Raw genomic sequence first — 16409 nt, 5'->3', positions numbered from 1 at the left:
AAACTGAGTTTTCTTGTGCTATTTACCTGCATGTTCAGTACACTGCCTTTCTTTTCCAACTGTAAAGTTTCTCTGTAAAACTAATGGTTGCTTTTCTTTCTGACTGCGGCGTCTACTATAGGGCATTGGGTAATATGGTTTTCCCAGGTCCTTTCAGATGGTAGTATGCCATGGAACACCATTTCAAGCATCATAATTCTAACATATTTAACTTTTCTGAAGTCAAGATGCGTCTCCTTGTCCAAATATCTACTTAGGTGGTTTTTATTTTTTCTAGCTTTCTCTTGGAGAGATGTTATTAAATCAGTGACTTGACTTCACTCAGTGGTATCCCAGAATCAAAGTTAAAAGCATGTCTTGATCTGCAGTGTGCTTCCTAACACTCTACACACTTCATGCTGCCTGCTTAGGATTCAGAGCCTTAGAAACTCACTCCTATAATTTCCAACATTCTGAACAGCCAGGGTACCCCCGCAGAAACCCGTGCCTTTGGCTGTTTGCTTTAAGCTCCACCCTCGATCCCTTTGCCACTGTAGGCTCTGTATCTCTGATTTTCAAGATTCCGAGTAATGTAACACACTGTCCTTTCTGATGTGTTAGTGCTCACGTCCTGCCTGTACTGAGTTACGTATTGTGCGCATTTTCACTGAGCCTGCGATGTGATGCGCTAGTTCCTGTGATGGTAGTAACTTAGGTGAATAAGAAAACGTGTTGCTGCTGGGTGGTCAGTGAGGCCTGTAAGCCTTCTGTTACCCTTCAAATTACACTCTGTAGGCGCTGAGCTTTGGCTTTAGTTTGGTTTGAAATTCAGAAAGAAAAATGATGAAAATTAATAATGAAAAAATTTTGATAATGATGAATTTATGATTGAAAAATATTTTTTCTTTCCATTACAGTTAATTTCTGTGAAAACAGTACCTATGGGAATTTTACTTTTAACAGAATTCCCGTGGGAAGATATGGATCTTCCTTGCAAGTATGTGACAAGAACACTCTAAATGGTATGTGCTTCCCCAAGCATCTCCTCTGTCTAGGCATATGAATTGCTATGCGGGATCATACCTATCATCTCTCCAACTAGTTTTAGATCTCTGAAAGAGGCATCAGGGAAGATTCTGTTGAAGGAATTGGCTCCCTTTCATGATGCCAGTGTTCAGAGTTTTGGGTGTTAACTCATATAATTCCGATTTTCCTAAAAACTAAAATATAGATCAGTAGTAAATTCCTTTTAATTCTTCTTCAATTCATTTATTCTTGAGGCCCCCTCCATCTCCTGGAGTTTGATCAAGTTGACATCTGTTCTCTCAGTTACATAATTTATCTCAATTTTAAAGATTAGCTAGACTGTGGGTTTATACCATATCTACTTTGAGACTTCATCATTCTAGGTAGAAATGCAGTTGCGTCTGTCCAGTCCTTCACCTGTTTGAACATTTTGGGTTTTCATCTTGGAACATTCTGTAGCTTCAGCATACCTTTCCTGAAGTGTGACAATGTTTTTTGCACAAACGCTTTCCTAGAATAAAGGAGCAAATGGTATTTTCTATTTCTAACATGCTTTCTGATGAGATCCAGGCTTTTGATGACATTTGTGATTTTAATGCCAGATTGGGTAATATATTCTAAGAGTAGCCCTTTAAATTCATGGACTCCTTTCCTGCAAGCTTAGAGCCCATTGTGCCACGTGATTTCCCTAAATGTTTAAACAGTTCTTAGTTTGCATTGATTTTCATCTGACCAGTCCTGCTGCCTCATACCTTTCTGGGGCTCATCATCCACTTCCTGCAGAACTGGATATCTCAGTAACTAACTCTTATGCAAGTGTTTGATTGAACTTCTGCCAATAATGAACCTGAGAAAATTTTCACATTTTATTTAGATATTTATTTCTGTGTGTGTCAGGTACTCTTTGAAGCACTGAATAAATTACATGTACTGCTCCTTCCGATGCCTTTCTTTGCTTTATTCTAAGAGATTATTGAGACTAGTATCCCATTTGCTGAATCTAAATTGCTTCAGCCCACATATATCACACTTACTCAAGTATTCATTATTTGTTCTTTACATAGTTCCTTCTAGCTTCTTAATAAGAGCTCAGAGGTAAAAGAGGAGCTTCAACTATATTGGTACCTACTTCCGATAATATGTCAATAGATACATACTGTCTTAATGTCTTAAATATTTCATTATAATTTACAAAAGAGATGTGGCTACCAAAAATAACTGTGCTATTGAATTGGGAAGAGTAAAAATATCAGATATATACCTATCAAGGGATATCACAATTGCTTGAAATATATTACATTTTTGGAACAAGAGAATCACTACCTTTCACTTGGTTATATATTTTTCTTTTATTAGTAATGAGTATGAAAATGTTTGTTACACTTATCTTTGAATTTGAGGTTGAGCCCATAAAATAACATTTAAATATATAGATTTCTAGGAAGGGAGGTTGAAGAGGGAGGGGACGTATATATACCTATGGCTGATTCATGTTTATGTATGGCAGAAACTGATAAAATATTGTAAAGCAATTATCCTTCAATTAAAAATAAATAAATTTTAAAAAACGATATACATGTCAACAATTGGTAAATTTGCTTTTAATATTATATTAATAATTACTTCTAATTAATTTGGCTTTATATAGCAAATAACCAAAATACTTTTAATGATTTTGAGTGGATAGGTTCATACTTTTAAGTAATATAGAGGAAAAGATGCGTTTGAACTGTGGCCACATAAAAAATAATATCCTCCATAAATGTTTAAAATTTTCATTATGCTGTAGAGTAGAAGTGGAGTGATCATCTAAGAGTGAATTTAACCTTCTGCTTTAAGTGTTGTAGGGGCAACCTCTAGTTTTGTGTTTCTAGTTTCTTAAGCAGCTACCCAGAGCTGTCCTGAGAAGAGTTCACCTACTGATCAGCTGTCCCACTGATGACAACTGGTAGTGATTTTATCTATCTACAAGCTCTTAAGGACTAGCCAGCGGAGGACATTGAGATGCCGAGGCTCAGGTGATAATCCTAGGAAATAAACCTGATGATTTATTGAGAGCCAGTTACATACTCTGTAGATGCTGCAAAAACTATAGAACTCTTTGCCTTTCCTGTGTTACCCAGATTTGGGTAAAGAAGGAAAGATCACTATAGAATTCAGTATCTATACAGTCCATGGAATTCTCCAGGCCAGAATACTATAGTGGGTATCCTTTCCCTTCTCCAGGGGATCTTCCTACCCAGGGATCAAACCCAGGTCTCTCACATTGCAGGTGGATTCTTTACCAGCTGAACCACAAGGGAAGCCAAACAATACTGGAGTGGGTAGCCTATCCCTTCTCCAGCAGATCTTCCCAAGCCAGGAATCGAACCGGGGTCTCCTGCATTGCAGGCGGATTCATTACCAACTGAGCTATCAAGGAAGCCCATATAATTCAATCTCTAGGAGGAATTTTTCACATTGTTTCTGGCCTCTCAGACTAGTATTCTCTGTCACATCCAATTCAATGCCCTTATGTCCCTCATTTTTGGAAGGCAGACCTTCTTTGCAGACTTCAAAGGAAGAAAATAGTTGACTGATCTTTTGAATTCCAGATTTAAAAATCTAGACAAGTGGTATCTGCTTGAAATATTCATGCAGTGACTGTCTGATTCTCTTTTCCCTTGCTATGTATCAAAATAGCCCAAACTTACTGGCTGACAGCAATAAAGATATAAGCTCCTCATAGTCCTGTGGGTTGACTGTGGCAGCTGGATTGTGTTGTAAGGTTTAAGATGATCTTATTCACATGAGGCTTTGGTGCTGCCTGTTAGCTGGAGGGCTTCAGGTCTCTTCCACATGGCCTTTCACCCTCCAGTAGATTAGACCTACTTCCTTGTATGATGGTCTCAGGACAGCGTTCCAGGAGGGCGAAGACCTAAAGTTCAAGTCTTTCTGATGATCTAGGTTTTGGAAATCAAACAATGTTATTTCTACCACATTTTGTTGGTCAAAGCAAGATTCAGGAAATGGAGGAACAGACTTCACTTCTTGTGGGAGGAGCAGTAAAATCATATTGCGAAGGGGTTATGTGTACTGGAGCAGGTGGTTGCTTCCATTTTTCCAAATATTCTTTATTTCTTCTTTTCTTTAAAGATGAAGTATAGTTGACGAACAATTATGTGTTAGTTTCAGATATATAGCAAAGTGATTCAGATATATATATATATATATATATATGTGGGCAGAGGGGCTTCTGTGGTGGCTTAGATGGTAAAGAATCCATCTGCAATGAGGGAGAACTGGGTTCAATCCCTGGGTTGGGAAGATCCCCTGGAGGAGGGCAGGGCAACCCACTCTAGTATTCTTGCTTGGAGAATCCCCATGGACAGAGGAGCCTGCGTGCTGCAGTCCATGGGGTCGCAAAGAGTCGGACACGACTGAGCGACTAAGAATAATGTGTGTGTGTATTCTTTTTTTGTTTGTTTCTTTTCCATTGTAGGTTATTACAAGACATTGAATATAGTTTCCAGCACTAAACAATAAACCTGTGTTTTTTAAAATCTATTTTACATATGGGAGTATGTACTTGTTAATCCCATAATTATAATTTATCCCTCCCTGCTGTTTCTTTTTATTAAAGTGGGCAATCCATTGGCAATTCGGCAGTGCATTGATGAAAATGGAGAAATAAAATTACAAAATGTGATGATAGGAAATTGCAATCAAAATCTGGAAACCCTGGAAAAGCAGGTAGGCTATATGTTCCATGAGATGGGCAATGGGAAAAAAGTTCAGACTGTACATACTCTCTGTTCTTCAGATACTTGATGCCAAATCAATGCTTTCAATACTCTCAGACTAGAAATAGCAAAGACTAGTAACTAAAACCATCCTTATATTTTAAAGTTGATATCCATATGTGAAAATGGACAGTTGGACATGTTGGTTTGGCAAAGGTCAGCAAATGATAATTTATAGCATATTTTATTTTTTATTACTATTTCAGTATTTTTAATAGCTGCATTTTACATTTGATATATATTATAAAGAAAATGATAACGTCTTTTCTCACTTTAGTTTTGGTATGGTACATTTTTTAATAAAATTTTATTTTTTAGTACTAAAAGCATTTTGTATTGGGGCATAGCCAATTAACAATGTCATGGTAGTTTCAGGTCAACTGTGAAGGGACTCAGCCTTACATATATATGTATCCATTCTCCCCCAAACCCCGTTACCATCCAGGCTGGCACATAACATTGAGCAGAGTTCCATGTGCTATACAATAGGTCCTTGTTGATTATCCATTTTAACTATAGCAGTGTGTACATGACATTCCCTAGGTCCTTAACTATTTTTTAAATGGCCCAACATGTTTGACCACTGAAGTTTTGACTGAAAATAGATACCTAACATTTGATACCAAAAGGAAGGTAGTTTATGGTCTCTTGGATCAGAATAAAGAGTGTAAACAAACTATGATCAAAATCCCTTTGAAAAAGGAAGTTCAGAACCTGATGCTGGTCTCAGAGCTGTATTCATGAGCAGGTGAAGTGGGAAGTATAATTAACTATTCTTTAATGCAAATTAGATTATTTTGATTAAGGATATACTCAAATGCAAATGCAAGGAATTGTAATACCTGGGATCGAGCAAGGGGAGGAAGAAGAAGTTTATTTTTATGTGTTCCTCTTGGCACTAGGCATGTTACGTGTGTTATCTCATTTAGTCCTTACATAACCTGTAGCTCAAACGGTAAAGAACCTGCTTGCAATGCAGGAGACCAGGGTTCGATCCCTGGTTTGGGAAGTTCCTCTGGAGAAGGGAATGGCAATCCACTCCAGTATTCTTGCCTGGAGAATTCCAGGGACAGAAAAGCCTGGTGGGCCACAGTCCATGGGGTCGCAAAGAGTTGGACATGACTGAACGACTAACACAGACACAACCTCTGTGAGTTATATTTTCATTCTCATATTATAGATTATTCTAGCTAACCACACTTACATGCTATTGAGTACTACTGTGTGCTAAATACTGTGCTGAACTTTTTATATGTGTTATTTTAATTTTAAAAGCAACTATATAGATCAGCATTGATGTGCTCATTCTACAGATGAGGAAACTATCTCTGAGAGTGTCCTATTTTGCTCAGTGAACCACAGCCAAAAAGTGACGGAGACAGTCTTTAAAGTCCACACTGTACCACACTGGCTCCCTAATCTCAGTTGGGCAAGGGAGTGGGTGAGGATGAGGGTAGAGTGTGGAAATGGCTGCCAACCACATAGGTTGTGTGGCTCAGACAGTAAGGAATCTGCCTGCAATGCAAAAGACCCGGGTTCGATCCCTGGGTTGGGAAGATCCCTTGGAGAAGGGAATGGCAACCCATTCCAGTATTCTTGCCTGGCAAATTCCATGGACAGAGGAACCTGGCGGGCTACAGTTCATGGGGTCACACAGAGTCAGACATGACTGAATGACTTAAACTTGCACTTTCACACAGATGGGGGAAAGGCTTTATGTTCTGGAGTCTGATAAGCCAGTTTTTGATTGTCATTTCTGTCATTTGTAAGCTGCATGAACTTCGTGTGAGCTCCATAACCTCTCCAAGCCTTTAAATAGGAATGAGGGTGCTCAACTCGCAATATTGTTTTGCATATTAAATATGATAACACCTATAAAGCATCTAGTTAAATGCCTAACACATAGCAGAGACCTGGCCATTGAATGAGAAGCTTGTTTCTACTGATTGGACATTGCTTCTGACTCTTCTCTAAGAGTAGTCTGTGACCTTGGTTTGATTTTTGCAACGATGCTGCCATCTAGTGAAAAACTAAGCCACACAGACACAGAGGTTTTAACATTTGGCTCCACTAAAGATAATACGGATTAATATGTTTAGCCTCACAACCTAGAGCCTGGAGGTTCACTGGTGCCTGGAGAGGTTTCCTAACTTCCCCTAACACTATGTGCTGCAAAGCCAGCTTAAAAAATTTCCAGCCTGTTGCAGGCTATAATTTTGTAAAATACTAATGAGTTACTAGGAAAGTAAAGCAAAAAAGGCTTATAGGATAAAAATCCATTTTACAAATTACTAGATTCAACAGCGTAGAATTGTTATGTTTCTGACCGCTTTCAGTTTCTGTTTTTACCTCTCTGGACCCTGTAGCAATCAGTGAACCACCACTGGTCCATGGGTTATACTTGAGGAGCCCTGATCTGGCGTAGTTAATTAATCCTGGCAAGTATTAATAGTAAGGGCTGGGAAAGCCTCTGGCCTACATGAACTGTGTCCTTTATGCGAGGGAAAAAGCAGAACTGAAAAATGGAGTGGATTTGATGTTCATGAGGTTAGGGGTCAATTCAGTTCCATCTTATTCAACTGTGTTGCTTGCAAAGGTGTAGTTTATAAAGTTAGGGCTTTTTTTTTTTTTAACAGATTGTCAATATCTCAACACAGTCTCAAAGTATTTCTAATGAAGTCCAGATTTTAACATCGAATGCCAGTAAATTAACTCCTGAGAACATCATGTCTGCTACTAAAGTGGTTGGACAGATTTTTAACACATCCAGGAATGCTTCATCTGAGGTAAAACTCATATGGTTTTTAAAAAAGGGAGGGGAACAAAGAAAGACAACTCAAACTCTACTCCTTACTACAAGGTATGGACTTGGGCAGGGTTTAAGTTGCTCAAAACCATTTTGCAGAGCACTCTTCTCTGAGAGATGTTCAAAGGAATATCGATAAAAAAGGGCTTCTTGTCCTAATATTCTCTTTTGGGATAGCCACAAATGATTATCATGGTAAATCTTCTGGAAAGTCCTGGAATGAACAAGTCTGTTTCACTGTATTAATATGTTTATCAATTGCGTTTGACCTTTCACCTCTGTTCAGTTCCAAATAACTAGAGTTCCAAGAAACTCACTTTGGATCATGCTGTTTTAAACTGTGATCCCTTTGTGTTGTGCATATTTGAATTTTAGTCTTTGTTTTCCAAAAAATTGAGCCTAGTTTACATTTCTGATATCATAACCTGTTAAACTCTGGTACCTGACGATGAGAACCGCAGGCAGCATTCCCCAATTGGCACAGTTTAGGTTAGCAGTTTAGTTAGTTTAGGCTAGCAGGGTTTGTAAACCACCAGTGTGGAAGGGCCCAGTGTCTGCTAGTTGGAGATCAGCATGGCCTGAAAGCATCTGTTTTCTTCTATTCTTTTTAAATAGTTTATTTTTAAAAAAATGTTTTTTGTTATCCTAGGTCCTTTGGAAAGAAAGTGGGATTCAAATTGCAAGTTAATAAATATGGAATTGAAAGAGATATAACGACCACCAAACATAGAATTTATGACAGGATTAGCCCATAAAGACAGAATGGTGTCACTACTCGTAAAGAAGGCAGTTAAAATGTAATCAGGTGTGGAGACATTGTGTCTGACATATTTCTGAGTTTTTAATTTTAAGAAAACTGGAAATAATTTTACTAAGCCTAATAGTTACTAACAGTTAGAGTAAGTATAATTAAGGTCTTATATTAAGTATTATGGACGGTAATGTACTCTTATTTTGTTTCTGCCTCTGTATCCAAGCACCTGCTTTTGTGCTCTTGAGGGTGAGGGTGGAGGTTCTGTGAAACACCTTGAGGTCAGATTCAGAGACCTAAGCCTCCTAATCAACTCAGTTTATATCTTCACTGTGCCTTGCCTTTATTCTCTCTGCCTTCTTAGGGAGATTAAAAACCAAAGCTTTAGTTTTGAAAAACATCTCTAGATTACCATACCAACGGTGCCACTTGATGCCGTGATCCTTCATGGTAACTCTAATGATGATGATGCTGTGCAGGCTGTCTTCTGTGATAATCAATGCCTTCTTCCTCGCAGGCGAAAAAAGTTGCTGTGACAACAGTGAGTCAACTTCTAGATGCCAGTGAAGATGTTTTTCAAAGAGCTGCTACTGCTGCTGATAGTGATGATACCTTTGCAACGTAAGCACAATTCCAGTTTGGAAGGAAAACCTAACGCAGTGCTGCTTACTTTCCTAGGTTGCAGCCTTAACAGAGGTGTCTTTACTTCTCTCGCGGATACACTAAACAGCGAATTCTCTGGAGTGCGGACTAAAGCTGTAGTTTTCTAACTCCTCATTGCAGGGGTGGCCATGGGCTGGGATGTAGAGTAACTGGGATGATTCAGATCAGGACTTGTTTTCCCAGCCTGAGTTTGGCATGGCCCAGGAACCACTGCGTGCATAATTCTTCCAGCTCCTTTCTCAGTGCCCAGAACTGCAAATAACAGCATAGCTTTGCAAGACACATTTCCAGCTCCCCTGCACACCCAACCCCACCCTAGTTCAGCTCTTCCTAAGATCCTAGTGTAGTTTGATTAAGCTTTCTTTAGCTTTCCCAAGGCTACACTGAAAAAAAAAAAAGAGGATCCAACTCTGCCTGCTTTCTCTCTTTTGGATTCCTATGTCATGGATTACATCTGGTTGTGCATTTATACTAAAACTTGTGTACTTTGTTCATAGATGTCTCTCACTAGAATTCAATGTGTTTTTATCTTCTATACAGTTTTCTTAACTCTTTAAAAATTTAATTAAATATGCATACTCATTATAGAAAAAGAAACTATGTAGAGGAATGAAAATTTAAATATCATCTCACCTTAACCTGTTTATAAACAGGTTAACCTGTTGGTATATATTCTTCAAGGTTTTTTCCTCTGTGTGTGTATATCCTACTACATACTCTTTTGTCTTTTAAGATTTTTTTGATGTGGACTATTTTTTAAAGTCTTTTGTTGAATTTGTTACAGTATTGTTTTTGTTTTATGTTTTGTTTTTTGGCCACATGGCATGTGGGATCTTAGCTTCCCGACCAGGAATTGAACCCACATTCCTGCATTGGAAAGTGAAATCATGACCGCTGGACCACCAGGGAGGTTTCTACTACATATTTTTTTAATTTAGAACTTGTTTTTGTCACTTTATAATAGCTTATAAACATCTTCTGAATATAAATACCTATGCATCTATGTCATATTTTAGATTACTGCATAATATGAGTGAACTGTTATTTAAGCAGTTCTCTGCTGCTGAACATTTAGATAACTTCAGGTCTTTTGATATTTGGAGCAATCAACATTCTTGTACACAATCTTTGTTTGCATGACCTATTATTTCCTAGAAGTAGTTCTCAGTTATCTAATAATTATGACCAGCACCTATTTAGTGTTGGGTCTCCAAAGTGGAAGAAGCACAAAAGCAAGAAACAGAACATTCACAAGATTATACTTCTGAGAGATGGTGGTAGAGGTGTAAACAATTGAACTGGTATATTTCATGACTTCAGATTTCACTAGGAGTCTGGATCCTTCTCACTGGCAGTGTAGATGCTCCCGTTTTTCTTGAAGCTGGAGAAGGAAGCAGCCATGAGATTCAGAGTCTGTGTTCAGTGAACTCCCTCCAGAGCTGGAGGCTCTGTGTTTGCAGTCTTGCTGGAGGCAGAGGGGAAGAGTGGATGTTTTTGGTGAGAAGGCTGAGGAAAGAGCCATTGTGGGATTCAGCTGAGAAAGTCACAGATCATGAGACAGATGAAAACATTGTCCCAACAATAAACAGTTATGATTTTTATTGTCTTCTGGCATGGAAGGAAAAAAAAAAAGGCTGTGTAATTTATGTGTTAATTCCAAATGCCATCAAAGAAGGTGTGTAAAGGAATAAATGAAACATTTAAATATAGGATGTGTTGAAATATGAATTGATAAAACCACAATCAGACCCTCCTTCCTCCCGTTCTGAATTTCTAATCTACTTATTTTTCTAATGATGGGCTATCAGTTTACCCTCTCCCAGGTGATCTTTTGCGTAAACTGCTGTGGACTCAGGTCTTTATTCATATGGATAAGACTTCTATCTTCAGCTTCTAGCTCTAAGATCAGGTCACCAACCCTTTAGAAAAATCTTGGTGACCTGCCAACAGAGGTACTCTCTCTCCTCTCTCCCTTGGAAGGAGATTGTTCTTTGAGGCAACTCTTCCACTGACCTGAGACCAGGTGCAAATTCTCCTGATAGACACCAACCTTCGTGGTGTATCTCACTCTAATTTTCCATTCTTTCATTCCCAGGGGAGGGAAATAGCTTCCCTTATTTTCAACAGGAATAATTAAGCCCCTCATTTCAAATTTGTATCTGTCCTTACAATGATAGGCTGTCTTTCCCCAGTATACATGGGAGGTTGGTTCCAGGACCACACTCTCTCTTACCTCATCTGCTCCCCACAGATACCAGAATTCCCAGATGCTCAAGTCCCTTATATAAAATGGTGTAGTTGGCTCTTTGTATCATCAGGAGGCTCCACATTGGCAGATTCAACCAACCACGGATGTGAAACCTGAGATAAGGAGGGCCAGACATAATGACCTCTCTGGACCCTGTTAAAGCCAGGCTTTTCTGATATAATTGCTGCACTAATGGAAGATTCCTGAGTGAAAGGGGATCTGATTGCTTCTTCTAGTCATTTGTACCAGGTTGATGACCAGTCTCCTGACCAGCACCCACCTATCATCCGATCATAATGACAAGAGGAGGAAAGAATAATATGGGAGGAATAAATGCCTTACACGTGTCCAAGCCTAGAGCAACCCTTAAAAACAGCAAACACTCCCACGCATCTAGCACATTTTCCCTGTTAGTCTTCAATGCCTGAAGAAGCTTTTCTTAGCGTCCCCAGTGTTTCACAGGTACTGAGCTTTTAGTGGATGCTCAACAGATGCTGTTGGTTGAATGAATTATGTTCCTAGCAGGCTGGAGCTTTGTTAGGTGTTCCTCCTGTTGAAAGCAGCTCTGGGGTTTCATTGTTAATATTCATTAAGTGGGAAATACATAGTGTGAATCACTGAAAATTACAGAAAATAGTATTATGAAAGGAAAACTTTCACAACAGTGACTTTACTTGACTGTTTCCTTATGAATGGTTACCACATTCTCTTTATGAAATTTCTTTATTTAAAATTTTCTTTTTTTAATGTTACTTGGGGAAGGGAAAAGATATATTAATGGCAGGAATAAAGTTTCAGAATGAAGAATAATTAAATTTTAATGAAATTCTTTCATTTCTGGGAAAATTAGATTGAACCTGTTGTCTTAGACATAGACATTTTGTTTTGTCAAGAACAGAAAAAGTGCAAATATTTTTATGGGAATCAGGAAAAAGAAACAACCTTATGACTTATCTTTGAAAGTCAATGTCACTCAGTCATGTCCAGCTATTTGTGACCCCGTGTACTGTAGCCCACCAGGCTCCTCTGTCCATGGGATTCTCCAGGCAAGAAAACTGGAGTGGGTTGCCACTTCCTACTTTAGGGGATTGTCCAGACACAGGGGTTGAACCCGGGTCTCCCACAATGCAGGCAGATTCTTTACTGCCTAAGCCAGTTTATCTTTGGAGAACACCAAATTAACAGATGCCCCCCCGCTTCCTCCCATTGTCCATCTGATCTATCTGCGAACTTATCCAGAGCAGAAACGAGCATTGTGAAAAGCTGCAATGCTTAGTTAATAGCTGAGGCAATGAGCTCGGTGTCCTGCTCCTCCATAATTCCCTATGAACTGTCACCTCAGGAGTCAGCACTTAAATGATTTGAAATCCGGGGGCTTTGGGTGAGAGGAGAGAGTTAAATACGTGGATATTGAGTCTCAACACTGGAGAAACAAGAATCACATGACTGGTCAATGGGAGGGCATGGCAGTGCTATCCTTTTATGAGAAGATCAGTATAACAAAGACTGTTTCTACTGGGAAATCTGTCCTTGAATTCCAGCCTTCTGGCATCTATATCCAAGGTACCCTACAGTAGGAAGAGTTTACCAGAAAAATTTTGGCTCTTCTTAATGGTACATTTGTAGTTTCATTGCATCATGGTCAGGAACCATGTCCTGTATAACTTTATTTTTTAATTTATTTTTAATTGAAGTATAGTTGCTTTACAATATTGTGTTGGTTTCTGCCATACATCGACATGAATCAGTTAAAAAAAAGAAGAAAGTACATGTAACAAAATAAGACTCTGATTAAAAAGAAAATCAATCTTGCTACAGGATTGTGCCAGTATTGTGATGGCTTGAGTTCTGTGGGCATCCCTTGCTACTGGAATGTGGGACACACACAGCTGATTTTATAACAAATCTCAATAATAGTGTGTTGTTACATTTTTTTTCTATGCAGGCTTATTGAGCAAATGGAGACATATTCCTTGTCTTTGGGCACCCAGCCATTGATAGAACCTAATATAGCAATACAGTCAGTTAATTTCTCTTCAGGAGGCAATGAGGGGTCTACAGGTGTTCTGTTCACTGTACGGAAAGGTGAGCTGTTTGTTTTATGTTCTTGTAATAGCAGAGAATATTCTGCTACCAATAATGCTCTATTCATGAAGGTGTAGACTTTTATAAAATTCTGCTTTTTTTCCTTCTCATAGGAGCTAGTGATTCTCTGACTAATGGTTCCACATCTGTAAAGGTAGACGTAGACAAACTGAATCCTGATAAACAGGCTGAACTTCAGATCTTGCTGAACACCTCGAAAAGTAGGTCTCAAATTACGTTACTTGAAAAATGCACTCAAATTCATGGAATTAACAGCTTAAAGTCCATTGAGCAAGAAATTATGTTTACTTAAGTTACATACTGACTAATTTGCATGTGAATATGTTTGAGCTCTGACAAATTTTGGTAATCTCAAGTCTATTATTCTAGGCCACAGAGATGATTTTTTCCCGCTGTCTTTCTTTTCAAAAACACTGGAGGGTGACAATTGAAATGCAATGGCTTATGAACACAATCTGTTTTCCACCAAAAATGTAGCCAAATGGCTCAGTTTTATACTTAAAAATACACTTAAAAAGTACTCAGTCATAAACTTTGCCCATGTTTACTAGTGGAATGGTACTCACAGGCTTAAATTCATCCTATTGACTTGTCCTTGGGATACTTAATGTAATTGACAGTCATCATATAGCAGTACTGATTTTCAGTTATCTCCTAGTATGGTGCCCATCATGAGCTCCTTATCTTGCATATAACCTTTTAGAAATTCTTGTGCCTAATTTGTCATGGCTGTACTATTCAAAGTCTAAAACTGACAATTTGACTGCAATAAGCAGAAAATTTTTATTTCTCTCCAAATAAAAAATCCAGTGCCAAAAAGTACATATTTTAGAAAGACTAAATTCATAATTCTCTTTGGTTATATAATTCTAATTGGCTAACTGATTCTTACAAATATCTTCCCTCCAGTCTTTTACTTGGTAAAAGTAAATAGTAGCTATCTTTTACTTGGTTTTTCATGTCATTTATCATATGCAAATTTTACTTTATAATGCAGTCCAGTGCATCAATCTTTTTTTCTATAACTGGTATTTAAATTCATTGCTCTACTAAAGTCACAATTATAGTCTTCTATATTGTCTTCTGAATATTTTTAGTCTTTAATTTTATATCTAAGTCTTTAATGAATCTGGAATTTGTGTTTGGTAAAAGGTAGATATAATTTTTAATTTCATATAAACTATCATTAGAATCAAATGGGTTGAAGTAACACTGTCTAGAGTCAAAGACTCAGGTTGGACTAAAAGGAGCATGTTTTTATATTAAGTTTTTTAAAAAGACTTCAAGATTGAAGTGTATAAGCAAAACTTATTGGAAATACAAGGTCACATCAACAACCTTGTGTTTTAGGGAGAAATATAAAGTTACTCTAGAAACTGAAGATCAAGTAGACAAAATATAGCTAATAAACTTGACCTTTATATACATTTGTGTGTATGTAGTTTTATAGACAGAAAATAGATAATAAAAATTATTTTCAAATATCTATGGAGTGCTTCAAAAACTATTAGGCCAAATAGAAAAACTTACACATTTTACCTATGGCCGATTCATGTTGATGTATGGCAGAAACCAACAGAATTTTGTAAAGCAATTATCCCTCAATTAAAAATAAGTTAATTAAAAAATAAAGCTATACAGGACATAGTTCCTGACCACAATTCAATGAAACTATAAACATACCATTAAGAATAGCCAAAATTTTATCCAATTAGAAATTTTAAAATACCATTGTTAGAAAGGAAATTAAAGGACAGATTACAGATTACTTGAAAATTAGTAGCAATGAGAACTCCATAGATGGAACCCTATGGAATATGGACAAAGATGTAATTAAAGGAATGTGTATTTCCCTTAATAAATCTATTCGATAATAAGAGAAATTGTTAAAAAATAAGCATTCACTTAAAGAGGCATAAAAAGTAAAATAAATTGCTAGCAAATCTAGAAAAGAGGAATTAATAAAATGGCATAAATTAATAAAATGGGACATAATTAACAAATGCTAGATGGATCAACAAAATATTGATTCCATGAAAGGCTAATGAAATATACACAAGCTTCTGATAAATTTGATCAAGAAAAGAGAAAATATAAGTAAACATCAAGGAGGATTATATCTTGAAATACGGAGATTCTTTTAAAATTATAAGATAATGGTAAGCATAATTTGTTCTAGTGAATCTAATTATCTAGATGAAAAGATAATTTTCTAATAAACAACCAGAATACTGTAGGAATGAGGAGAGGGGTGAGTAGGGAATTTCATTTTTTAAATGTATATACTTACATGGATTTGCATTTTACATCAAGCATGTCATTCTACATCACATCACAGTTAACTTTGTCACTTAGTGTGACAGAGAAGGAACAATTTGGCGGGCTCAGTGTGACGTGAGAGCTCTTCAGAAGCCAATGTCTTTACTTCCCAGAAGAGGACAGAGCAAAGTGGGGGCTGTGGAGGGTGTGTGAGGGGCTGTCAGGGCCTTACCTACCAATCTCTCAAAGCACAAGACTGATTATGCTGGTCCCATCACCACCATTCTAGTTTTCTCTGTATTTTTAATTTATATAATATATATGTGTGTATGTATATACACACAGAGACACATGCACACACACACAAATACATCCTAGCTTTTCACTTGTAAAAGATATCAGAGTTTAGGGAATTTATTCAGCTAAAATGTATCTTCATTGTTGCTTCTGTTGTTTTAAATCTGGCCCAGAGGTCTGTGAAGTGTCAGGAGGCAGTTCAAAGGGGGCTCTATTTGACCATTGCCATGGCCAGCAGCCCCACTGCAGAACCCCCTGCTGCAGCCATGCTCTGGTAGGGTCTCTGAGAAGCAGCGGACCACTGTTTCCAGTGTCCTGAAGGAATGTGTCCCAGTCATCTTTCAGCCTTGGGGAAAAACCCTGTGATTGTCCTGAAATAGCGGAGACCAGTCGTTCAAGAGCTGATGGAAAGTATTTACTCGGTTGAAAGCATCCCTGCTATGCATAACTGGAGCTGCCGGCTCTGTGATTTAATAAACTGGTCTCTGCTCA

The 16409-nt window shown here is 37.8% G+C and overlaps 1 protein-coding gene across 1 annotated transcript in view; it reads left to right on the top strand.

Moving 5' to 3' along the window:
• The window catches only part of ADGRG7 (adhesion G protein-coupled receptor G7), a 55375-nt gene that overhangs the window by 18083 nt on the left and 20883 nt on the right, over window positions 1-16409 (top strand). Inside the window, exons 3-8 of the mRNA XM_065913851.1 lie at window positions 897-1001; window positions 4628-4737; window positions 7424-7573; window positions 8862-8965; window positions 13201-13340; window positions 13454-13561. Of these exons, the coding sequence (XP_065769923.1) occupies window positions 897-1001; window positions 4628-4737; window positions 7424-7573; window positions 8862-8965; window positions 13201-13340; window positions 13454-13561 (717 nt within the window). The remainder of the gene's footprint in view (window positions 1-896; window positions 1002-4627; window positions 4738-7423; window positions 7574-8861; window positions 8966-13200; window positions 13341-13453; window positions 13562-16409) is intronic.

The sequence above is a fragment of the Muntiacus reevesi genome, chromosome 21 (assembly GCF_963930625.1).
Source record: "Muntiacus reevesi chromosome 21, mMunRee1.1, whole genome shotgun sequence".
Lineage (NCBI taxonomy): Eukaryota > Metazoa > Chordata > Mammalia > Artiodactyla > Cervidae > Muntiacus > Muntiacus reevesi.
The sequence above is the reverse complement of the archived record's forward strand: the minus strand, read 5'-3'. Positions and strand labels throughout refer to the sequence as shown.